The sequence below is a fragment of the Triticum urartu genome, chromosome 4 (genome assembly GCF_003073215.2).
Source record: "Triticum urartu cultivar G1812 chromosome 4, Tu2.1, whole genome shotgun sequence".
Taxonomy (NCBI): domain Eukaryota; kingdom Viridiplantae; phylum Streptophyta; class Magnoliopsida; order Poales; family Poaceae; genus Triticum; species Triticum urartu.
Genome location: NC_053025.1, coordinates 9,597,309 through 9,620,278, shown reverse-complemented (window position 1 = coordinate 9,620,278; position 22,970 = coordinate 9,597,309). Strand labels below are relative to the sequence as shown.

The following is a 22,970-nucleotide window of genomic DNA, read 5'->3' as shown; positions in this document are numbered from 1 at the left end:
TATTATTTTAAGCTTTTAGATAGCAGATGGTCCTCTTCCTTAGGAAGCAAATACTTTTTCCATTATTATTTATAGATTTTCTTCCTTAACAGTAAAGAGTTTCCAATGTTATACCTAAATACATTGCTTCCACGGTGAATTAAACCGCTTCTGTCTATACCAAAAATTTGCTTCCATGGTGAATTAAATTTGCTACAACCTAAATTTCCCTCAAAACTATCAAAAAATTCTCACCATCGGCTAATAATTCCTCTAACCCAATAAGACCTTTCCATAGAGAAGAACAATTATAATGAGTACGCATGCTTCAAACACATCAAGAATGTTTCCAATAAAAACAAATGGCATAAAGTTGCTTCCATGGACAAAAATAACATGAGGGACAAACAATTATGGTTCTGTGGAGAAACAATTTAAATTGAATACATGCTTCAAACAAATTGCCACTACTCCTACTAGCCTCCTACTCCCTCCGTCCGAAAAAGCTTGTCTCGATCTTACTCCTCAAATGGATGCATCCAGCACTAACTTGGTGCTAGATACATTCATTTAAGGGACACGTTTTTTCGAACGGCGGGAGTACTTTGCTTTGTGTAGGACCTCACAGCGTGGCCGTCAAGTGCTGCCTTAGGAGCAGCACCTCAAGTTGTGCATTATCTTGGAGATAGCGACGTACTACGAGCAGCACATCAGTCCGCTTCCACCGGCTCGAAGAAGTCGGTCGTCCCTGCGGTGGTGCTTCAAATGGCAGTAAAAGCTTCCAACGCTGTCCAAATCACCAATGAATTGCTTGAAGCAAACATTGTTCCAATTGAAGCACTAAAATGTTTCATTGGAAGCATATAAGCAAGATATGTTGGTTGAACTAGTGTGGTCCTCGGAGGGTGGGGTAGTTAGCTCCTGGTCCACAGGTCTGACGATTTGCTAGTATCAGACTGCAGATATAAAGTGTTTTCCTAACTGAAACCATCCCTTTATACGAAAACAGATAAGTCCTTCTACTAGGCTTCAAGTATAGTGCATGAAACCATCCCTTTAGCAAGTATGGCGCTAAAACTGGACAAGAATGTTAAACTCGAAAGAATCCGCCTCTACTAGACCTGGAGTATGGCACTGCATGAAACTAAGCAAGACAATTGTTAAATACTAGAAGGGGATAGACTCAACAGCTAGCATTCTCATCACCGATGCCATGAACATATCAACCAACAAAATCAGAATAATCAGCAGATAAGTACATATCATATTACCATCTGTCTTCTCTTCTCTGAACCGTAATAAAACACAGTCAGCCATGGCCAACAAAAGCAAATCTCAATCACTCAACAACACAAGAATACTCCAGAAAGTGAGGACAACTGTCTGATTAATTCAACCAAGGAAAAATTGTTCACCCAGCCTCGCTCACCAGCCCACTAATTCAACCAAGGAAAACTTGTTCGCGCAGCCTCGCTCACAAGCCCTAGGGTAGGTGTGGCCTGCAGACAGCATGAGAACCAGGAGTGATTGATCTCCGAGAAGCACAACAACTCCGGTGCCATGAGAAACTGAGGCATAGGGTAACCTGCCATTTTGCTTGGCTAAAACTCCCACTGGTTCTACACTAATGACAGATCAGACCGTAATCAAACAGCGAGAACCACATACCAGGAACATAACTTCCATTGCAGGCTCATGTACGATTGTTTCCCCTCAAGGGGCCAGCACCCAGCAAGCAAAAAGAACTTCAATTTGCATGTAACGAAGAAGACTGAATAAATAATAGATCCAAAGTAGAACACAGAACAAATAGAAAGGAAAACAAGTTGCTTCATTCAAATTCAATAACAAGCAACATCAACTCGAAATCAATCGACAAAATCATGACATCTTCTATGAAGATTCTGAACAGTAAGAATACAACAGATGCAGCGGTGCAGGCACTAACTGACTCGCCAACTAAAAAGGTGAGAAAATAAATGTTCCCTAGCTCCTCCCGGCCAGCCATTTTAAAAGTGGCCAGCCAACAATGGAGAACCAGGATATCAATCTCCTTGCAGTATGACTCTAATGCCATGAGAAACAGAGGAAAAGGGTAACCTGCCAGTTTGCTCATATAAACTGTCACTAAGTACTGTCCACCTAGCCAAACCAGAAAAAAAATCTAATAGAGAAGTAACTTTGGTTGCTAGTTCAATTAAAGTCATTTTCACTAAGAGAAAGCCAACAAGAAAATTGGTGTCTCAAGCGCTCAATGAATTCGGCTACAAAAATAAAACCATTTTCCAGGACACTGCTGGGCAGTCACACACGCTTAGAGTAGACCACAAACATATTTTCCAGGTCAATGTGGGTCCAAAAGAATTCAAATTGTAAATACTAATGGAAGATCATGAGGTCACAGCAAAGCATCAGTAATACACAAGCAGTGGATTTTTTCTTTACACTTATGAACAGGGTAACATATCAGCATACAACATAAAGCATACAGTGGCATCATTTGATGTACCTATGCAGAAACTTGCGGTGAAAATCACTTCTGATGGTGTCGTTGATCTTGGTCTCTCCACGAGCCTGGCTCTTGAATACAATATCGTCGTCCCACCTCATCCCACCTGCAACACACACATGTATATGATTAACCTCACCATAAAGCATGACAGCTTTACTTTCTTCAAAAAGGATAGTCGCAGCATAAAAAGAAGCATACAATATAATGCAGTAAAACAGTCAGCCATGGCCAATAACAAACAGAACTCAATCACTCAGCAGTAAGAATGCTACAGGAGCAAGGAGGACCAACTGACTAATTCAACCAAGGAAAAATGTGTTCACCTGGCCTCGCTCACCAGCCCCAGAGTAAGTAGCCCGCAAACAGCACGAGAACCAGGAAGTGATGGTTTTCTAGCAGCACAACGACTCCTATTCCATGAGAGACTGAGGCAAAGAGAAACCTGCCATTTTGCTTGGCTAAAACTCTCACTACTTCTACACTAATCACAAATTAGACAGTAATCAAACAGCAAGAACCACAAACCAAGAACACAACTTCCAATGCAGGCTCACGTAAGATCGTTTCCCCCCTGGGGCCAGCAAGCTAATAGAAGTTCAATTTGTGTGCAACAAAGAGGATCAAAGAAATAATAAATCCAAAGTAGCATAGAGAAAAAATAGAGGAAAATAAGCTACTTACATCATTTGATAACAAACGACATTATCTCACCATCAATCGACTCAGCCTGGACTTTTACTTTTCCACCTATAGATAATTACACAAGCCTGGACTTTTACTTTTCCAATGGTTCAAGAACGTCCACCACCCATCTCAGACAAGCTTGAAACCAGCCTCCTGTCCAGCAACACGCCGGTTGACTCAGCCTCCCTGATCAGCTGCCGGCACTTGGCCATCCTCCCCGCTGCGGCATAGCCTTCAATCACATTACAGTATATGTCTCTGGTCGGAACGAACCCAGCCTCCTTCAACCTCGAAAGGTACCGAAAAGTCCTTTCCAGATCATGCAATGCCACACACAGCTTCACAATGACCCGGTACGCCGGCAGGTCAAGAAGACAGTTTGCCTGCTCCATTTCCCAAACCAGGGCCAACGCCTCCCCCGGTGTCTCCCGTCACGGGAGCGGCTGTGGATCACTGTCGTGTACATCACCACAGTTGGGTCCCTGCCAGACCCTCTGAACCAGCTGAACAGGCTCTCCACGGCTGCATACCGCCTGAGCTTTATGCAGACCTTCATCACAGCCGTGCAGTCCTGCAGTCGCAGGTCAAAGTCCGGCCTCTCACCGAGCTCGTCGAGCAGAGCAGCAGTGAGTCCGTAGCCTTCAGGTGTCCGGGCAACCTCCAGAATCAGCTTCGCATAGATGCTCGGGTGCAGTGTCCTCTTGTTCATCCTGGCAAGTTCAAGGAGCTTGCGTGCTAGGCCTACTTTGCCTGCCCTGATGAACCCACTCGCCATGGCTTCGAGGACAGCGCGGCTCGCCGAGGGGACGCACTCCTCAAGTGCGGACTCCATCTTCAGCTCGTCGAAGCGCGCCAAAACCTCGACGGTCGAAGCGAGGATCCGGTCATCAGGGAACAGAGGCACCGCCTTCTGCCCCTGTGCCCAACACAGCGTCTGGAGCGCCCTCTCGGGAAGTCCCATGTGCCCGAGCTCCCGGATGGTCATGGACAGGGAGCCTTTCCGGAGGAAGTGGACCCACCGGTCCAGCACTTTGCACACATCAGACTCCGGCGGGAGCGCGGCGATCTCCTTGGCAATCCCGACGAGGACCTCGGGGTTCTTGCGCACCTTGTCGCTGAACGAGGAGCGGGATGCCAGCCGGATGTGCTGCGTCGGTGTCGGAGTGACGGGCGGCCCCGTCTTGTGGGGCAGCGGCAGTGGGAGAGGCCGCTGTGCCGCCGGGTTTGGCGGCTTCACCGGCCTTCAGCGCATCGGACGGGCAAACAGCGCCGAGATGGCTTCAACCTCGTCCTTGCCCCATTCCAAACTCCCATCTTCATGATCCGCAGCGGCGTCCTCTTCATACGCCTGCTGCTTACATTCCTTGGCGAGACCTCTGCTGGATGGCCGCGCGCAAGAGACCCGAGCAGTAAACCGACGGCCAAAGCTGCTGCTGCTGCGAAGGAACTTGGCGCCGACGGTCTTCTTCACCAATGCCGGTGCCAGGGAAACGCCGTCTGGCAGCGCGGAGAGAGGCGGCCGGCTCGCCAGAGATGACATGGCCGACGAAGCACCCTCTCCTCGCCTCTTCCGCCCGCCCCTTGCTGGGTGCTGTGACCACCCGTGCTACAGGCGCGTGCCACCAAGGAAGCACCGAACGTTCGGCCACTTGAGCCGGGGAGGCAATCCGACGAACACCTTGAGTGCAGCTGAGGGGGTCGGACTCCCTCGGCTCCTCCAGCTGGACCTGGCTCCGCCGGCCTTGTCGGCTCGACCTGGCGAGCGCGTACGGCCGCAGTGCACTGGAAGTGCGTGCTTTGGCCGCCGCCAACCCCACGTTCGTCCCGCCGGCCGCCGCTTGTGGGAGCGGGAGGCCGTGCTGCCGTGAGAGGATTTGGGGATCAATTTTACGTACTTGCTCCGAGTCGTCTCAGCAGAAGCGGCAGGCAGCCGCGGAAAATGCCATCGGAGGCCGAGTTCCAGTGAGCTCGTTTTCATTTTTTATTTTTCTGGAGCACGGAAAATTCCAAATTTATTTTTTAAACACACATGCACATGTATACTATGTATATGCAAAATTTCACAGTATTATACGTTTACATGTGGCCTACAGAAAAAAGACAAATACACATTTTTTAATGGGCCTTTTATTTTTGTTATTGGGCCAGAAATTTGTTATTTTTGTACAGCCTACAAATCACAACATTTTTCGACGAAATTTAACACGTTCTTGCAGAATACATATAAGTTTTCATGATATTTTTTTGGAACTTTTAAATACGCTTTTTGATTTTTTCAAAATACCGAGCTCACTGGAGCTCGGCCTCCAAACATCCGCACTCCAGGCAGCCGATGCATTTACTGTTTGTTTCTTTCGGCCTGGTTTTTAAAGTTTTTTCAGACGAGAGCGGCGTTTTGGTTCCCGAGTTCATCTGCTCCGGGCCATTAACAGTAAGAAAACATACCCCTAAAAAGTAAAATCAAAAAATAGAAAATAAAAAGTCTGATCTTTTTTCTTGGAAGATTTTTGAGTGTGTCTTGCCTGTGCCAATTTTCAGTGTGTTGAGTAGCTCCCTGCCAAAAAGACAAATTTTGTTTCTATGAAAAAGTTTACTGTTTATGCACTGTTCGTAACAATTTTGCTTTTTTTTTGTTGAGGGCTACTCAGACATCTGAACGTGCTGAAATTGGCACGGACCTCACGCACTCAAACATCTTCCAAGCAAAAGAAATCATATTTTTTTAAACTTTTGTAGTGTTTGTTTTGAACTTACTGTTCACCGGGTGAAGATGAGCCCCGGCTCAAAAGTGGATATTCAGCTTCTGACTTGTTATTTTCATATCTTCATCGGTTTCTTTCAGGGCTTTTTCCTTTTCTTCGGGCATCTTCGTTTTTATTTAGCATTTATCCACCGTTTTTCTCTGAGTTTTTTATTTTATCTTTTTCTTCTTTTTCAATACATGTGTACCCTTTCCAAAACACATTGCACAATTTTCATATACACGCAGAATATATTTTCTATACACATTTGAACTTTTCTCAAATACATATTTTAAACATTTTTTATACATGTTAAAAAACAATACATGTTGAATTTTCTTTAGTTGGCATGAAACATTTATATCAAACCACACAAACATTTTATTACATTCTATACACATTTTCTAAAAAATTCACCATCTGTTTCTGAAACATGAGAATATTCCTTTAAAATGTCACGTAAATGTTTTTGAATGTCACAAAACATTTATTTTACTATGCACACATTTCTAATATTACATAAGCATTTTATAATTATGTCACATGTATATTTTAAAATGGAAACTTTATTTTTTTTCAAAATTTACGTACATTTTTTATGTTATGAAATATTTCTTGAATTACACAAACATTATTTTTACGTTGTATAAACATTTAACAAAAAAAAGAACATACATCTTTATAAACGTGAGAAATTTTTTTAATTGTCACTAACATTTTTTTGGAATGCTATCATTACTTTTTGAAAGTTGCGCAAACATCTGTTACCACTGCTTAACATTTTTAGAATGTGTCATGAACATTGGTAAAAATTTAAAAAAATCATTTCCATCATGTGAAAAAAAAGTACTAAAAAGGAAAGAAAAAGATGTGTGCTAGGGAGCTAGTGATCATCCCACGCGCTAGGCTGGCCCATTTATGCAGTACTGCAAGCTACACTGTGCCTTGTATCGACGTTGTGCTCATTTATGGAATCTTCTCAGCAGAAGCAGCAGGCATTTGATGGATTTTATTTTATTTTTACTGTTTTTAGGCTACCAAGCCAAGAATACAATACAAACAAACGCTATGACATGACTATGGCGGAATGAGCCCACGTAAGGCCCCTTTGTTTTTCACATGTAACTGATGTCCAACATTACAATTTTGTTTTTGGAATTATGCCCGATTTATCAGTAAAACATCGGACACAATTAGATATAGGGTAATTGAAAACGTTAAATAAATATATAGGGTAATTGAACCTACGATGTGGAAACTACCCTTAACAAAGCAAAGACTATGACATGACTACGACTATATGCCTCTAAATTCTTGCCAACGCCGCAACTGAACTTGTCGTCATTGTACAACCATAGCTCACCCCAATAATGGACAACATCGAGAAATCCAACCACTTAAGTACATGTGTTCTAGAGAAAAAATGTCGTTGAATGGCCACAATAGTAGACCGGCGCTTACGGTGAACACTAGCGATCACTAAGCATCTCGGCAGATGGTCACCTCGATCTAGACACACAGTCACTCTAGTATCGCGAGACCAAGGCGACGACTTTGCTGGCAAAGGCTCGGAGAAAGGGGTTGTCAAAGAAGATGATGGTGCCGCCGTCGATGCACATGGAATCACATCAATGACGACACAGATAACCAACCCGTTATCCCTCGAAAACAGCAGAGACAAAAACTCCGGGGCTCCTCAACAACGTTGCACCAACCGTCACCGTGATAGAACTTTTATTCAAGATGCCACCGCCATCACAGCCGAAGCGCTGTCACCTTGACCCAAAAAACTACTACATAAAAGATGAGAGGAGAGGATCCCCCCCCCCTCCCCCCCTCTCTGCCTCACATCGCCTGAGAGATTGAAATTTTGGCGGCTAACGTCTCTCCACGGTAGTGGAGACTTGCGAGCCGGTTTTCTGCTTAGTTCTTGATAGAAATAATAATCCCTTATTAGTACCTTCATTTTTGTATTGTTGATTTAAAATCGAGCGTGTCTAGATCTCGCTTATTGCAAGATCGAAGGCAAGGTCGCCTGAAGAGCCTCCCTAAATGGCTCGGCCGAGTGCAAGAAGGAGCGTCGGCTCTCTTGCTAGCGCGTTCCCTTTTCGAGGCATCAACTACACCACAAGTTTTATTTATATTTCTGCAACTTTTTTCTTTTTCTTTTTTTCTGCAAGTTTTTTATTTTCCTTTTTTATTACTTTCATTTTATTTCTAAAATTATATATATATGGAATAAATATTTTAATTAGTTCAAAAAAATGTTCGTAAAATGTAAAAATGTCTTTCTCACTTTTTTTAAATGTTCACACCATTTAGTAATATTTTGTAACATTTAAAATGTTAACTCTTTTGAAAAAATTGTTCATGACGTTTTAAATATTATGATGCAATCTAAAAATTGTGCACTTAATTTTTTTAAGTGGTACCATTAAAAAAATCTTCCTGCCGTTAAGAAAATATTGTTGTCTGCAACACATAAAATTGTTCACATGTTTTGAAAAATGTTCATGAAAATGTAATGATGGTCAAACATGTATTAGAAAAAGTTCAACATGTATTAAAAAATGTTCAACATGTATATAAAAATGTTTAGTGTGTATCCAAAAGAACAAAATGCATTTGAAAAATTCGACATGTATTTGATAATGTATATATTTTTTAAAAATGTTCATCAAATATAAAAACATGTTCATGTAATTTTGGAAAATGTTCATAACATTAAAAAATCATTCCTGTTGCACAAAAAAAATAGAAAATAAGGAAAAGAAGAAGAAACGAAAAAGGAAAACCCTCATAGGAAAATAAAGAACAAGAAAAAACAGACGAAACCTTCTGTTAGGTTTCTAAAATTGCTCTAGAGGATTCCCTGAACCGCTTCAAAAATGCCTCAGTCAGGGCGTACCCCTAAAATGATTATTAAAAAGTTTGTGAAGAACATGCATGAAGAGGTTAACTTTTTTTTCGAGGGTATGAAGAGGTCAGCTAAACTAAGTTCTTGAAGTCAGATTCCTCGGCTGGGCTAGACGGCATCCACCACCACATGAACCCTCCGTGGCTGCTGCAATCTAGCTTCCTCTTATATCTTTCCCTTAAAAAAAGCTTCCTCTTATATCTTTCCCTTAAAAAAAGCTTCCTCTTCTCTCTCTTTAGAGAACACTAGCTAGTAGTGGAGACAGAGGTCTGGCCGACTCGGGGGGCGAAACCCTAGTTTGCAGCAGACCCCCCTCCCTGTCTCCCTTCTCCTTCGTCGCCACCTGAGGTTACCGCCGGCCAATCCTGGTGCACCACCAAGGAAGGTGGCGGCGGGGCATCTGCTGCGCTGCTCTCTCACAGGGGGGCCACGGGACCTGAGGCGGCGGCCTCGGTCGGAGTGGTGCCACCCGCTGTGCGGCGAGTAGTGGCGTGGGCGTGATGGTGGCGGCCCTGGCCATGGCGATGACGGAGCACCGGTGGGCATGGACCTGGCGTGGGACCGGCAGCCGGCGGCACAAGATCTGGCCGCCCCCTTCCTTCCCCGACTCGGTGCGGTCCCCCCCTTCAGATCTGGGTCTAGGTCTTGTTCTTTGATCTTCAACCTAAGTTATGTGGGTGGGATGGTGGTATGTGTTGTGTTTTGTGTCGAATGTTGTGTACATGTTGGGTTATGTTTGGACTTGGTGTTGTAGTGTGGGTAGGATTTGTAGTGCCAGAGTCGTACACGTTGTACCCTTGGCCTCTTATATATGTGGAGGCACCCCACGTTGTAACCTATGATGGCTAGATAGCGTCAGGCACGCAACGGGGAGCCGACGGCTTGTGTCGGCGCCCGGGTGGCCGGTGTCGCGGTATGTCGGGGAGGAGCGCCCGTAGTCATTACCCCGGGGAGTAGGTGAGTTCATTGAACCTCGTTAACAAATCTCAGTGTCGTCATTGTGCTGTGATTGCTTGTTCCTCGGTGGATTGACTGTGCGCCTCAGATTTATTCTAACGGTATGGAGCTAGACCAGGAGAAATCCATGGTCGGACATGGTTGGCCGCCATGACGGCTGCGCTCGAGGGCATTGTTCTTTCTCCTTGGAGGCGTTTGCCAGGTCAGCCTCCCTCCACACACCATCCTCTAGCCTCCCAGGTGAAACCCAAACCTCGGTGGGCCGCGGCGGCACTCTCGGGGTCGTTCTCCTTCTTGAAGGTGCTGCATTTGGGAGCTGTTTGGATGGTGAGCGTCGTTTGGTGCGTTTGGCGGCGGTTGTTAGTGTGTCCTCTTCGTCCAAGCTTGATGTTATCCCTCCTCTGCGACCGGGCCGTGGGCAATTCTGTTTGAGGAAAACTTTGGCGGCTCGTCGGGAGTGCGTGGATCCTCGCTATGTGGCCATCCTTCGACGGCAACCATTCTCGTTCTAGGTGGAACATATCCATCTTCCAGCGGTGCGGCGCCTATCGAGTCAGGTGAGGAGGTTGTGGCCTCCTTCGGGATGGAATTGGATGGTTGTGCCGTGCGGGGGTCCGTAGCTGTCGGTGACCACACTCCCTGTGATGCCAGTCGTCCCTTCTCCTCTGTGCCGCATGGTCCTAGTTCCCTGGTGCTTCGTTCTCGGAGGAGGGCCTCGTTGTCTTCAGTTGCCCGCTTCTTTGATCTATCCTTCTAACTTGTAGCATGTGAGGCTCTGTTAGCTGCTCGCCAACGTCTTCCTTTCTTTGGTTCTGTGTGCTCTGTAATACTGACCGGTTGATGGCTTTATTAATTTAAAATCAGTCTAGGCTCGAGCCCCATCTTCGACTGGGTTGATGTCTTTTCTCTAACAGAAGGAAGGAAGAAGACTACAATGATAACCACTCTATGCTTATAACCAACAGTTTTTCTTTTCTTTCTGGTGAATGAACCTCAGATTATAAACATGTCCAATGATCCACATTTGCGGCCACTAGCCAAAATTTGGGTCGGTCGACGGCGCCTAGCCCCAAATGACTAGGGGTAAAAAGCGCAAGTAATCAGTTTTCTTAAAATATCTGGCCTAAACGAACGAGACGAGCAGCGAGGCAGCGCCCAATCAGAACCTCTTTCCAACCCCTCGTCGCCTCCCCGTCCTCCCTCTGCAACGACTTTTCTCCCCTCTTGTTCCAAGCCCAAATCGAGCCAAACCCCGACGCTCCAAATCGCCCAGCTCGGCGATCCGGGAGGGTCTGCAAGAAGCCGAGACGCCGGCTCCACCGGAGCCCGGAGGGGAGGCGGGCAGGCGGCGGTGGCGGCGAGGCCGTCAGCGGCGGCTGGGGTGTCTGCGATGATAACCCGGTCGAAGCTGGTGGAGCAGCTGCGCGACTACCAGATCCGATCCCAGCACAAGTAAATTCCCCCGTCTAACCCGTTCACCCACCGAGAATCCCTCGCCAGGTTGCGGTGATTGACTAGTATATGCTCAGATCTTGGGGTCTCCCTGATTTTGGCCTCCTCTAATCATGTTAGGTTCGGATGCATGCCTAGTTGATTAAGGTGTGATGCGATTTACTCTGCCCTTGTAATTCAATCGTGTGGAGCGATTCACTTAGCGGCTTAGTCAGCTGTGAAATCGATGTTGCGGCTGCGTGTGTTGATGCCCGCAGGCATTTCTTTAGTTGGTAACCTAGATCCAGCAAAAAGCATTGTACACCAGTTGTTAGAACAACAATGCCTGTTATCTAGCGATCCTTGTCAAGATCTTTGCCATGGCCCTTTTAAGTCAGTGTTAGTGGGTTTTTTTTTCTCATGAATGCCGCAATTGCACGTGTAGAGAGGAGTGTGCACTGCCCTGCTTTCACCATATCAAAACCTGCCTGCATGTGTACTCCAATTTCTGAAGAGTCGTGCTTTACTAATTTTCACCTGTGGGCGACCAGTTAGTGGTTGCCTGGTTTGAGGAACCGGATGGTGAATGGACCATCAAATCCTAGGTCCATTGTTTGGTCTGAGGAATTGAATGTGTTAGTGCATTTACTCTTCCTTCATAAGCATAAAACCAAGTACAAAATGAAGGATTGCGTCTGTTAAATTTGATAGACCAACCATTGATGGATCAAGTGGGTTCCTCAACAAGACACTCCACTTGTGCCTTCACATGCTATTCACCTATATCCATCTCAGCTCTCAAATGTATCATTCGAAAGAGTTTCATATCTCTTAGGCGGTTGTTATGGCAAACTACGTGCTTGATGTTTCCTGAATGTAAATGTTGTACCTATGTTCGTCTCGAATGCATCATTCAGAAGAGTTTCATATCTCTTAGGCGATTGTTATGGCAAACTACTTGATTGATGTTTCCAGAATGTATTGAACGATGCTAGCTGACCAGTTTATCTTGTTATGACGAGTTTCATGCCGCATTAAAAGGCTGGTAATTCTCTTCAGATAAATCATGCAACTTTGTGGTGTGATGTGTTATTCTCCTGTATTGATCTGAAATGATTTCCTCTCGCTGTTAGTCCTCTCTCAGATATGATTGCCTCTTTTTATGATCTGATCTGAACATGGTTCTGCTTTCTGAACTTCTGCAGGCGCGACATTATCGGAGCTATCTCATGGGGCTTGCTGTGCTGTCTCCTAATAGTATCCTCATACATGATGCTGTACTTCAGGCACTTCTGGTTATCAGCCGTCATCATCTCCGTCGGCATTCTTCTCCCCGCCGGCCTGTATATTTTGAGGCAGAGGAAGCTGGCTAAGAAAAGAGAGCGGAGATTATTGTTGCCTCTCTCCATGTAAGGTTATCATTACATTGTAGTGGTAGGTTCCCCTGATTTTGCGGTTATTCTTGACTAGACAGAATCCGCATTCCGGGCTTGCTTGGCACACATCCAAACAGTTGATAGGCCTCTGCTGCCTAGTATACGTCCATATTCTTTAGTCTTCACTAAAGTGCTGGAAGAAGTACACCATCAATTTTTGAGGCTCCAGTGTTGTGCGAATGAATACACTAGCTTGTGTGTTTCTGCTGCAGTTTGTTTTCCTCTTCTTCTTCTTCTTCTTCTTTTTCTTTTAATGGTGCTTGCAGCCTGACAAGGTATCTTGATGTATCCGACCGCCCCGAGTCACACTTTTGTAACTAAAGAAGAATAGATTGTTTTGTTGTTCTGATGGAATTTGTGAGCTTCATGTCCTCTCCGGCCACTCTCAGTCAGTCGGTCCAGTTGGTTCCTGGATCGAAGTTATGACACTGGATGTGGTGCTTTCACAGAATCATGTCTGCACAAATCATACCTGAAATTCCTGTTGTGCCTGTAATCTTTTGCAACATATGCTGCTTGATATGGGATCTATGGTAAATTGGCAATTATGTTCAGAGATGCAAAAGAAAACAAATCAGATGCAACTTATTTGCAAGTCCTTCCTAGCAAAGAAACTTGATGGTAAATTGGCAATTATGTTCAGAGATGCAAAAGAAAATTTTCTAGAGTAAGTAGCAAGGCTTGTTAGATTCGTTGCAAATGCAAGAGATGGAAAAAAAGAATCGCGCCAGGTAAATTGGCAATTATGTTCAGAGATGCAAAAGAAAACAAATCAGATGCAACTTATTTGCAAGTCCTTCCTAGCAAAGAAACTTGATGGTAAATTGGCAATTATGTTCAGAGATGCAAAAGAAAATTTTCTAGAGTAAGTAGCAAGGCTTGTTAGATTCGTTGCAAATGCAAGAGATGGAAAAAAAGAATCGCGCCAGGTAAATTGGCAATTATGTTCAGAGATGCAAAAGAAAACAAATCAGATGCAACTTATTTGCAAGTCCTTCCTAGCAAAGAAACTTGATGGTAAATTGGCAATTATGTTCAGAGATGCAAAAGAAAATTTTCTAGAGTAAGTAGCAAGGCTTGTTAGATTCGTTGCAAATGCAAGAGATGGAAAAAAAGAATCGCGCCAGGTAAATTGGCAATTATGTTCAGAGATGCAAAAGAAAACAAATCAGATGCAACTTATTTGCAAGTCCTTCCTAGCAAAGAAACTTGATGGTAAATTGGCAATTATGTTCAGAGATGCAAAAGAAAATTTTCTAGAGTAAGTAGCAAGGCTTGTTAGATTCGTTGCAAATGCAAGAGATGGAAAAAAAGAATCGCGCCAGGTAAATTGGCAATTATGTTCAGAGATGCAAAAGAAAACAAATCAGATGCAACTTATTTGCAAGTCCTTCCTAGCAAAGAAACTTGATGGTAAATTGGCAATTATGTTCAGAGATGCAAAAGAAAATTTTCTAGAGTAAGTAGCAAGGCTTGTTAGATTCGTTGCAAATGCAAGAGATGGAAAAAAGAATCGCGCCAGGTAGGGGTCGAACCTACGGCCTTCCGCTTAGGAAACGGACGCTCTATCCACTGAGCTACAGGCGCTTCATGTCTTGCCTGCCAGGTACAACTTCCATATTCCTAGTTTTCTTACTGTGAAGCGCTTTCTTGCGTTGCCGGTACAGATTATGAGGATGTCTGTTTCGTTTTTTCCCTTGGTGGCAGCTGAATAGGTGTGGGATACGTTTTTTGCAGGTCAAAAAGCTTGTAGAGTGTTACTCAACTCATAGAATTACAATCATCAACAGTTAGCTGGACAGTTTCCTCAGGACCAGAACCCAACCAAGTCATGGTTCTGCCTTTGATACAAGCACTGTCACTAACCTTATTTTGAACATGCATTATCTTTTATCTCTCTTTCAGTATACCCAAGCAAGCAACCATCTATTCTACTCCCTCCGTTTTTGAATACAAGCCTTCTTAGAGATTTTAATACAGACTATATACAAATGTATATAGACGTATTTTAGAGAGTGAAAGTAGAGTCCTTTACCATATTGGAATCTGTAAAAGGGCCTATATTTAGGAACGGATGGAGTAGCAAAACCATAATTATTATGATTACCAAATCAGGCTTCTTTGCTAGAAAAGGAACATTTGGTAATCATAATATTTATTAAGCGTGTTGTCGTAAAGAAGCTTGATAAATATTATGATTACGTGTTGTTGTAAATGTCACGTTGCCGAGATGGAGAGGGATCAACCGACCAGCAAGAACACCATAATTATTATGATTACAAAATGTTCCACTGCACGCGGAGGCAAAAGGATCAATCTGTTCTTGTTCTTCTCAACATCTCTACGGCCTGATATCAGCTGGTTCGCCTGCAGCCTGACGAGCGCTTCAGTAAACCTGATCCTTTACATTTTGTCTTTCCTTATGCCAGTCCAGCCTCATTCACTCTGCTCCTCCTTGCTTTTTCCTTCCGGAGGTCAAGGAATAATCTCTCATACGAAAGAGGAGGGCAACTGTTTACCACATGGTATGTGTCATGTGTGGTAAGCAATTTCATACTTGAAATGATGCAGTTGAGTTATGAGGCTTTATTTAAGTGGTGATCTAGATAATAGAGAATAGAAGTAGATGAAAAATATATAATCAAAAAAAAAGGAGAGCAACTAAACGAGTCCAGGAAATATAAACGACAAGCTGAAAAAGTAGTCACCAAAGGTCCTATGGTCTAGTGGTCAGGACATTGGACTCTGAATCCAGTAACCCGAGTTCAAGTCTCGGTAGGACCTCTTTTTTCATTTAATTTTTGTTTTGTACTTAACATATGGAGTTCCCTAGTTTTCTCAAGGAAAGAACTATATACCATATCTTTAATTAAAGACAATTCCTCGTTTTTCTCTTCTCTATGGAGTCTGTAAATACTACATTTCATATTCTTTTTTAATGGGAAAACCTATATACTCCATCCGTTTTAGAATATAAGGTGTAGTGACTTTCATGTAAGTCGACAATTTAAATGTGATCAAGATTATAGAATAAAATAACAACATCTGGACTATATATCATATCTTTAATTAATGACAATTCCTTGTTTTTGTCTTCTCTATAGGGTTTGTAAAGGCATTTCTAACCGATGCCTTAACCGGCAAAATTTACGTTCTACTCCTTTAACCGACATCTAGCTGATCCGTTATCCGCCGTAAGGGAGTAAAATTTTACCCATCTCCCCAATCCTCTCCCTAAATTTACTCCGCCGATTGGCGGCCGAGTAACAGTCGGGTCGCTTACTCGCATCGCCCCCCCCCCCGGCTGCACTTCCGCCGGTGCGACTCCCGGCGCCTCCCCGTAGCTACTTCGTTGCCTCCATTGCCCTCCGCCGCCCTTCTGCCCGACGTCCATCCCTTTCTGCCCCCGCCCTTGTCGCTGGAATTAGGTGAACCGCCGCCGTCGTCGCCATTGTTGTTGATTCGTCGGATTGCTTCTTTTCTTCTTCTTTTTCTGTCGGCCGCCGCATCTCACATTGAGTGCACACCGCCGCTACTTCGTTGCCTTCACATTTTTGGCCGCATACACATCAACCGTGATAGAGCAGAGGGTCATGCAAAGATCATGAGAGACTACTTTGACACAAAGCCAACCTATCTGAAGAAGTACATTCGCCGGCGCTTTTGGATGCACACAAGTCTTTTTCTCACCATTTGCAAAAGTTCTTGAGAGATAAAATAACAACATCTGGACTATATATATATATCATATCTTTAATTAATGACAATTCCTCATTTTTGTCTTCTCTATAGGGTTTGTAAGGGCATTACTAACCGATGCCTTAACCGGTTAGAGGAGTAAAATTTATGTTCTACTCCTTTAACCGACATCTAGCTGATCCGTTATCCGTCGTAGGGGAGTAAAATTTTACCCATCTCCCCAATCCTCTCCCTAAATTTACTCCGCCGATTGGCGGCCGAGTAACAGTCGCGTCGCTTACTCGCGTCGCCCCCCGCAGTTGCACTTTCGCCGGTGCGACTCCCGGCGCCCTCACGTAGGCCTCGCCGCTACTTCGTTGCCTCCACTGCCCTCCGCCGCCCTTCTGCCCAACGTCCATCCTTTTCTGCCCCTGCCCCCGTCGCTGGAATTAGGTGAACCGTCGTCGTCGTCGCCATTGTTGTTGATTCGTCGGATTGCTTCTTTTCTTCTTCTTTTTCTGTCGGCCGCCGCATCTCACATTGATTGCACACCGTTGTAGGTCATTCTCTCTCGTCGTTGCCGGCCTGTTTGGTCAGAACAACACCGGTCGGCTGTTGCACCACCACCGGACTGCAAGTGTTCGACGAATTGGCTAGGTGAGTTTTTTTATCGTGTCTTTGTGAACCGAGCCATTTGGATTGAACCAAGCCGTTTGAATTGTAGATGAAGAGGTTGATGGAGATGGCTTTAGAGGACTCGTCGTTATCCGAAGAGGAACAATACGACGATGACTTTGACACTGTTTTAGGCATCATTTTCAATGATGATATTCGGCGGCCGAGGAGAGGATCACATTTTTGGCCGCATACACATCAACCATGATAGAGCATAGGGTCATGCGAAGATCATGAGAGACTACTTGACACAAAGCCAACCTATTCGAAGACGTACATTCGTCGGCGCTTTTGGATGCACACAAGTATTTTTCTCACCATTTACAAAAGTCCTTGAGAGATATGATGATTGGTTCAAGCTTCGAAGGAACGGATATGGAGAGATAAGTGCAAGCCATATGATGAAATGCATTGCGGTTGTTCGAGTCTTGGCATCTGGGTGTTTGGGCGATGCAATGGATGACTATGTCCGCATTGGTGAAGACACAATCTTGGAGTGTGTTCGAATATTAACTAAAGCAGTGATCGTTGTCTTTGCCCGGTGTGCTTGAGAGCACCAACCGAGGAAGACACCCAGAGGATGATGATTGAGAGTAAGAGGGTGGCCAGGGGTGCTTGGATCGGCTGACTATATGCATTGGACATGGAATAATTATCTTGTAGGGTGGAAGGGTCAATACAAAGGCCACTTCAACGATCCAACGATCATTCTTGAGGCAGCTACATCGAAGGATCTTTGTAAATGACATTCATTCTTTGGTTTGCCTGGCTCTCAGGATGACTTGAATGTTTTATCGAGATCACCTTTGTTTTCTCGGCTTATTAAAGATGAAGCTCCTACTTACAACTACTCGGTTAACGGGCATACCTACTCGACGGGTTACTACCTTTCGGATGGCATCTATACACCATGGGCCACCCTGGTCAAAACAATTTCGCGTCCAAAAGGTAACAAAAACATTCATTTTGCCCAATGTCAAGAAGCTGCTAGGAAAGATGTTGAGAGAGCCTTCGGTGTGCTTCAGAAGCGTTTTACAATTGTTTGTGGCACTGCCGAGTACTTGGAACTCCAAGGTTCTATGACGGATCATGACTTATTGCATCATCTTGCATAACATGATCATTGAAGATGAGAGAGATATGCATGAGAACTTTTGCTACATCACCAATGGGACTCCGGGTGAGCCAGAGTATGATACGAACAGGAGCTTGGCATTCCTTGAGGAGCATCGCAAGATTGAGGAGCGTCAAGTTCATTCTCAACTCCAACAAGATCTTGTCGAGCATCACTAGCGACGTCTTAGTGATTCCTAGTTGTTCTATCACATGCTAATTTGCTACATTCGAACCACTCGGCGTGTTTAAATTTGAATAATTCGGATCGTAAATTTTGAATTTGGTTTGTAAACTATATTGGTGATTTGCACGGACATTTAAATTTATGTTTAACTTCTATATGTACGCTAATATGTAGTTGCAAATTATACTAAAAATGCAAAGTTTAGAAAATGATTTTTCATTCCGTTAAATATAGGGGATCGGCTAGGTCCAGCCAAAACTTAGTGGAGTATATATATATATACTTGCTACCTCTTGAGCACCGCGTTGGTTTTCCCTTGAAGATGAAAGGGTGATGCAGCAAAGTAGTGTAAGTATTTCCATTAGTTTTTGAGAACCAAGGTATCAATCCAGTAGGAGACTACACGCAAGTCACCTCGCACCTACACAAACAAATAAAAACCTTGCAACCAACGCGATAAAGGGGCTGTCAATCCCTTCACGGCCACTTGCAAAAGTGAGATCCGATAGAGATAATAAGATAAATATTTTTGATATTTTTATGATATAGATTGAAAGTAAAGATTGTAAAGTAAAATAGATTGGAAACTTATATGATGGAAAATAGACCCGGGGGCCATAGGTTTCACTAGTGGCTTCTCTCAAAATAGCATAAGCATTACGGTGGGTGAACAAATTACTATCGAGCAATTGATAGAAAAGTGCATAATTATGAGAATATCTAGGCGTGATCATGTATATAGACATCACGTCCGCGACAAGTAGACCGAAATGATTCTGCATCTACTACTATTACTCCACACATCGACTGCTATCCAGCATGCATCTAGAGTATTAAGTTCATAAGAACAAAGTAACACATTAGGCAAGATGACATGATGTAGAGGGATAAACTCAAGCAATATGATATAAACCCCATATTTTTATCCTCGATGGCAACAATACAATACGTGCCTTGCTGCCCCTGCTGTCATTGGGAAAGGACGCCGCAAGATTGAACCCAAAGCTAAGCACTTCTCCCATTGCAAAAAAGATCAATCTAGTAGGCCAAACAAAACTGACAATTCAAGAAGACTTGCAAATATAACAAATCACACATAAAAGAATTCAGAGAAAAACCAAATATTGTTCATAGATAATCTTGATCATAAACCCACAATTCATCGGATCCCGACAAACACGCCGCAAAAAGAATTACATCGAATAGATCTCCAAGAAGATCGAGGAGAACTTTGTGTTGAGATTCAAAGAGAGAGAATAAGTCATCTAGCTAATAACTATGGACCCGAAGGTCTGTGGTAAACTACTCACACATCATCGGAGAGACTATGGTGTTGATGTAGAAGCCCTCCGTGATCGATTCCCCCTTCGGCAGAGCTCTGAAAAAGGCCCCAAGATGAGATCTCTTGGGTACAGAAGGTTGCGGCGGTGGAAATAAGGTTTCGTGGTGCTCTCGGATGTTTTCGGGGTATATGAGTATATATAGGCGAAAGAAGTTGGTCAGGGGAGCCACGAGGGGCCCACGAGGGTGGGGGCGCGCCTCCCTGCCTCGTGGCCTCCTCAATGCTTCCTTGACGTCTACTTCAAGTCTCCTGGATTGCGTTTGTTCCAAAAATTACTCTTCCGAAGGTTCCATTCCGTTTGGATTCCGTTTGATATTTCTTTTCTGCGAAACACTGAAATAGGCAAAAAAACAACATTTTGCACTGGGCCTTTGGTTAGTAGGTTAGTCCCCAAAATAATATAAAAATGTATAATAAAGCTCATTAAACATCCAAAACAGATAATATAATAGCATGGAACAATAAAAAATTATAGATACGTTGAAGACGTATCAATACTCCACTAGCTTTTACTCCACCAAATACTCCACTATTTTTAGGGGACCGGTTAGAGTTGCCCTAAGTACTATATTTCATATTTCTTCATGGAAAAACCTATATATCATATCTATAGAGACAATTATTACCTTAGATGTGTATGGAGGCATCCGCAAACCTAGGATGTCTGAGACTTCTTGAAATATTACCTTGGGGTGTCTTTGGCATCCCAATCTTTAGCTCTTGTATCTCCTTTATTCTTCTCATATGATAGTCTCCCCTCAATTTAAAAAACTCCAGTTACATAAAGCTTCACAACAACTTGTGAGATACATTAGTATAAATAAATTCAAAACAAATAAATTCAAAACTTTAACATTCCTTGGTGTAACAAATTAATAATTTTATAATAACATCAAATACTAAATGTCTACAAATTCCTAACATATTTATCCCCAAATAGAACATTAAAGTAGCAAACAATGCAACTATAACAACAACATGTCTGTGACGCCCCGAGACCGATGTGCCAGTTGTCTCCCAGTTATTCGCCGTCGTTGCCATGTCATTTGCTTGCGTGTTGCATCTTGTCATGTCATTATGTGCATTGCATCATCATGTTTTCAAAACTTGCATCCGTCCGGGTACCCCAGTTCCGTCCGTTGTCCGTTCTGAGCCCAGACACACTTGCACGCGCCCGCGGCACCTCCGAAATATTATTTTATAAGTGGCCGAAAAATGTTCTCGGATTGGGGTGAAAGTTGGCATGCGGTGTTGTTTTAGTGTTAGTAGGTCGCCTGCCAAGTTTCATCGCATTCGGAGTTCGTTTGATAGCCTAACTGTTAAACTATAGCGGCAGTATAGCCGGTCTAACGTCGGACGTTTTCGGTCTCCGAAAACTGTTGCCGGGCTTTCCCTGTTTTTCCTCTCTAGCCCATCTACACAACCCACCTAGGCCCAGCCTACTCCTCTTCGTGCCTGGAGCCGTCCGATCGTGATCCGAGGGTCCGAAAACGGATGAAAACCCCTAACCCTAGACCCCTGCCTATTTAAGAAGCCCCCCTTGCCATTTTTGGGTGCCCCTAGCCTTCCCCTACCCTCAGCCGCCGCACCCCCCTCGAAAACCGCACCACCAGCCAGATCCATCCACCTCCTCCTCGTTTTCCGGCGCCCTCCACCTCCACTTCGCCACTTGGCGCGCAGTCATTGGCTACGCCATCACCGCCAGCCAGCCTCCTCCACTCCCCTCGCGCCATGCGCCCCTGCCTGCCTCCCACCTCGCGCAAGGCCCGTGGAACCCAGATCAGGGCCCTGGAAGCCCATCTGCGCCCGAGACGTGCCGTCGCCTGCTCGCTCCCGCTGCACCTCCTCGATCCGATCCGGATCGGGAGGGAGCCGCCACTCGATGCTCCCGCAGGACCCGCCGGCCACCGGAGCACACCGTATCGTCGGCAACCCCTGCTCCGCGATGTCGCCCAGGTCGCGTCCCGGTCGCCCTCTCCTCCCTTCCTCCGTTTCCCTTCCTCCTTCTCTTACAGCTCTCTCTCTGGCCATGGATAGCGCCGCTGCCCGGAGCTCCTCGTCGCCGCTCAGCTTCCGACGTCGCTCGGATTCGTCGGATCCGGCAAGTTTCCGTCTAGATCCGTCCGTTCCCCAGCCTTCCCGCTGTCTTCGGCCCTCGCCGTCGCCGGAGAGCCATCCGCCGTCGTCCTGCTTCCTGTCGTGGCCAGACGCGTGAAGGAGGTCGCCTCCGCGTCGTCGGTTGCGCGTGGGCCGGCCTCCTCGCCAGTCTCCTGGGCCGCAAGCACGCACAAGGCCCAGATCTATGTCGATTGGGCCTCCTCCTCTCCAGCTGGGCTTGGCCCATGGGTGAGCTCCCCACAGCCCCCCTGTTCAGCCCAACGATGCAGCAGATTCAGCCCGGTGCATTTTTTTTCCTGGCTGTGTATTTGTCTATTTTTTCCAGCGAGTGCCAGTTTTGCAGGATGGCCCCTAAACTCCATGCATTTTATAACTCCCCAACCGTGCATCGGATTAAAACAAACTTAATATGAAACTTGCTTAGAATTTCATCTAGCTTAATAATATGCAACTTTCATCTATGTTTTAAGATGTTTAAAATGTTGTTTGTTTAAATTTGCTTAAATAACTTGCTAAAATGTTTTCTTTCATAACTAAATAACCGTAACTCCGATTTTAACAAACTTTATATGTAAATGGGGTAGAAAAATGCCTAGTTTAACTTGGTGGCATCTCTTTGCATGTTTAATAACTCTAAAATTGTGTTTAGGGCAGAACAGTACCAAATCTAAATATACGCACATGAGGAGTTTCCAGATTTGTTGTTCGTTGCTTCCGGCCTCATTTAACCTTGACTAGATAGGTAGTTTTACTTTGCTTCACCCTCTTTCCATGTTTAACAATATTTAATATTGTTGGGTACATAAACGAGATCGAACTAAATAACTTGTCGTGGTGTTTCGTCAATATGCAACTCCGTTGCATAATGAGCTCCACTTAATTTGTAGGATTGTTTGTGCACTTTGCCATGCCATGCTTCATTAAACCGGACATGCATCATACTTGATTGTGCATCATGCCATGTTCATGTCGTGGTTGTTTACTATGTTGTTTGTTTCTTTCCGGTGTACTTCTTCTCGGTAATCCGGTAACGTCGCGTTTGTGAGGACCCATTCGGCTACGTCCGTTTGTCTTCTTCATGGACTCGTTCTTCTTCCTTGCGGGATCTCAGGCAAGATGACCATACCCTCGAAATCACTTCTATCTTTGCTTGCTAGTTGCTCGCTCTTTTGCTATGCCTATGCCGCGATACCTACCACT

The 22,970-nt window shown here is 44.6% G+C and overlaps 1 protein-coding gene, 2 non-coding genes and 1 pseudogene across 3 annotated transcripts; 2 read left to right on the top strand and 2 right to left on the bottom strand.

Moving 5' to 3' along the window:
* Nucleotides 1–396: 396 nt before the first annotated feature.
* Nucleotides 397–5,140, bottom strand: LOC125550230 (annotated as a pseudogene).
* Nucleotides 5,141–10,918: 5,778 nt separating this feature from the next.
* LOC125550229 lies at nt 10,919–13,029 on the top strand. The gene is made up of 2 exons (XM_048713176.1): nt 10,919–11,242; nt 12,427–13,029. The coding sequence occupies exons 1-2, from the start codon at nt 11,181–11,183 to the stop codon at nt 12,632–12,634; spliced, it is 270 nt and encodes an 89-aa protein (XP_048569133.1). The 5' UTR covers nt 10,919–11,180; the 3' UTR covers nt 12,635–13,029.
* Nucleotides 13,030–14,171: 1,142 nt separating this feature from the next.
* On the bottom strand, nt 14,172–14,244 carry TRNAR-CCU. Its single transcript has one exon. It is a non-coding gene; the product is annotated as a tRNA-Arg (tRNA).
* Nucleotides 14,245–15,369: 1,125 nt separating this feature from the next.
* Nucleotides 15,370–15,441, top strand: TRNAQ-CUG. Its single transcript has one exon. It is a non-coding gene; the product is annotated as a tRNA-Gln (tRNA).
* The last annotated feature ends 7,529 nt before the right edge of the window (nt 15,442–22,970 follow it).

Coding starts and splice junctions, on each gene's coding strand:
- LOC125550229 (XM_048713176.1), top strand. CDS start 11,181: ATGATAACCCGGTCGAAGCTGGTGGAGCAGCTGCGCGACTACCAGATC. Junction 11,243..12,426: donor CAGATCCGATCCCAGCACAA/GTAAATTCCCCC, acceptor GAACTTCTGCAG/GCGCGACATTATCGGAGCTA.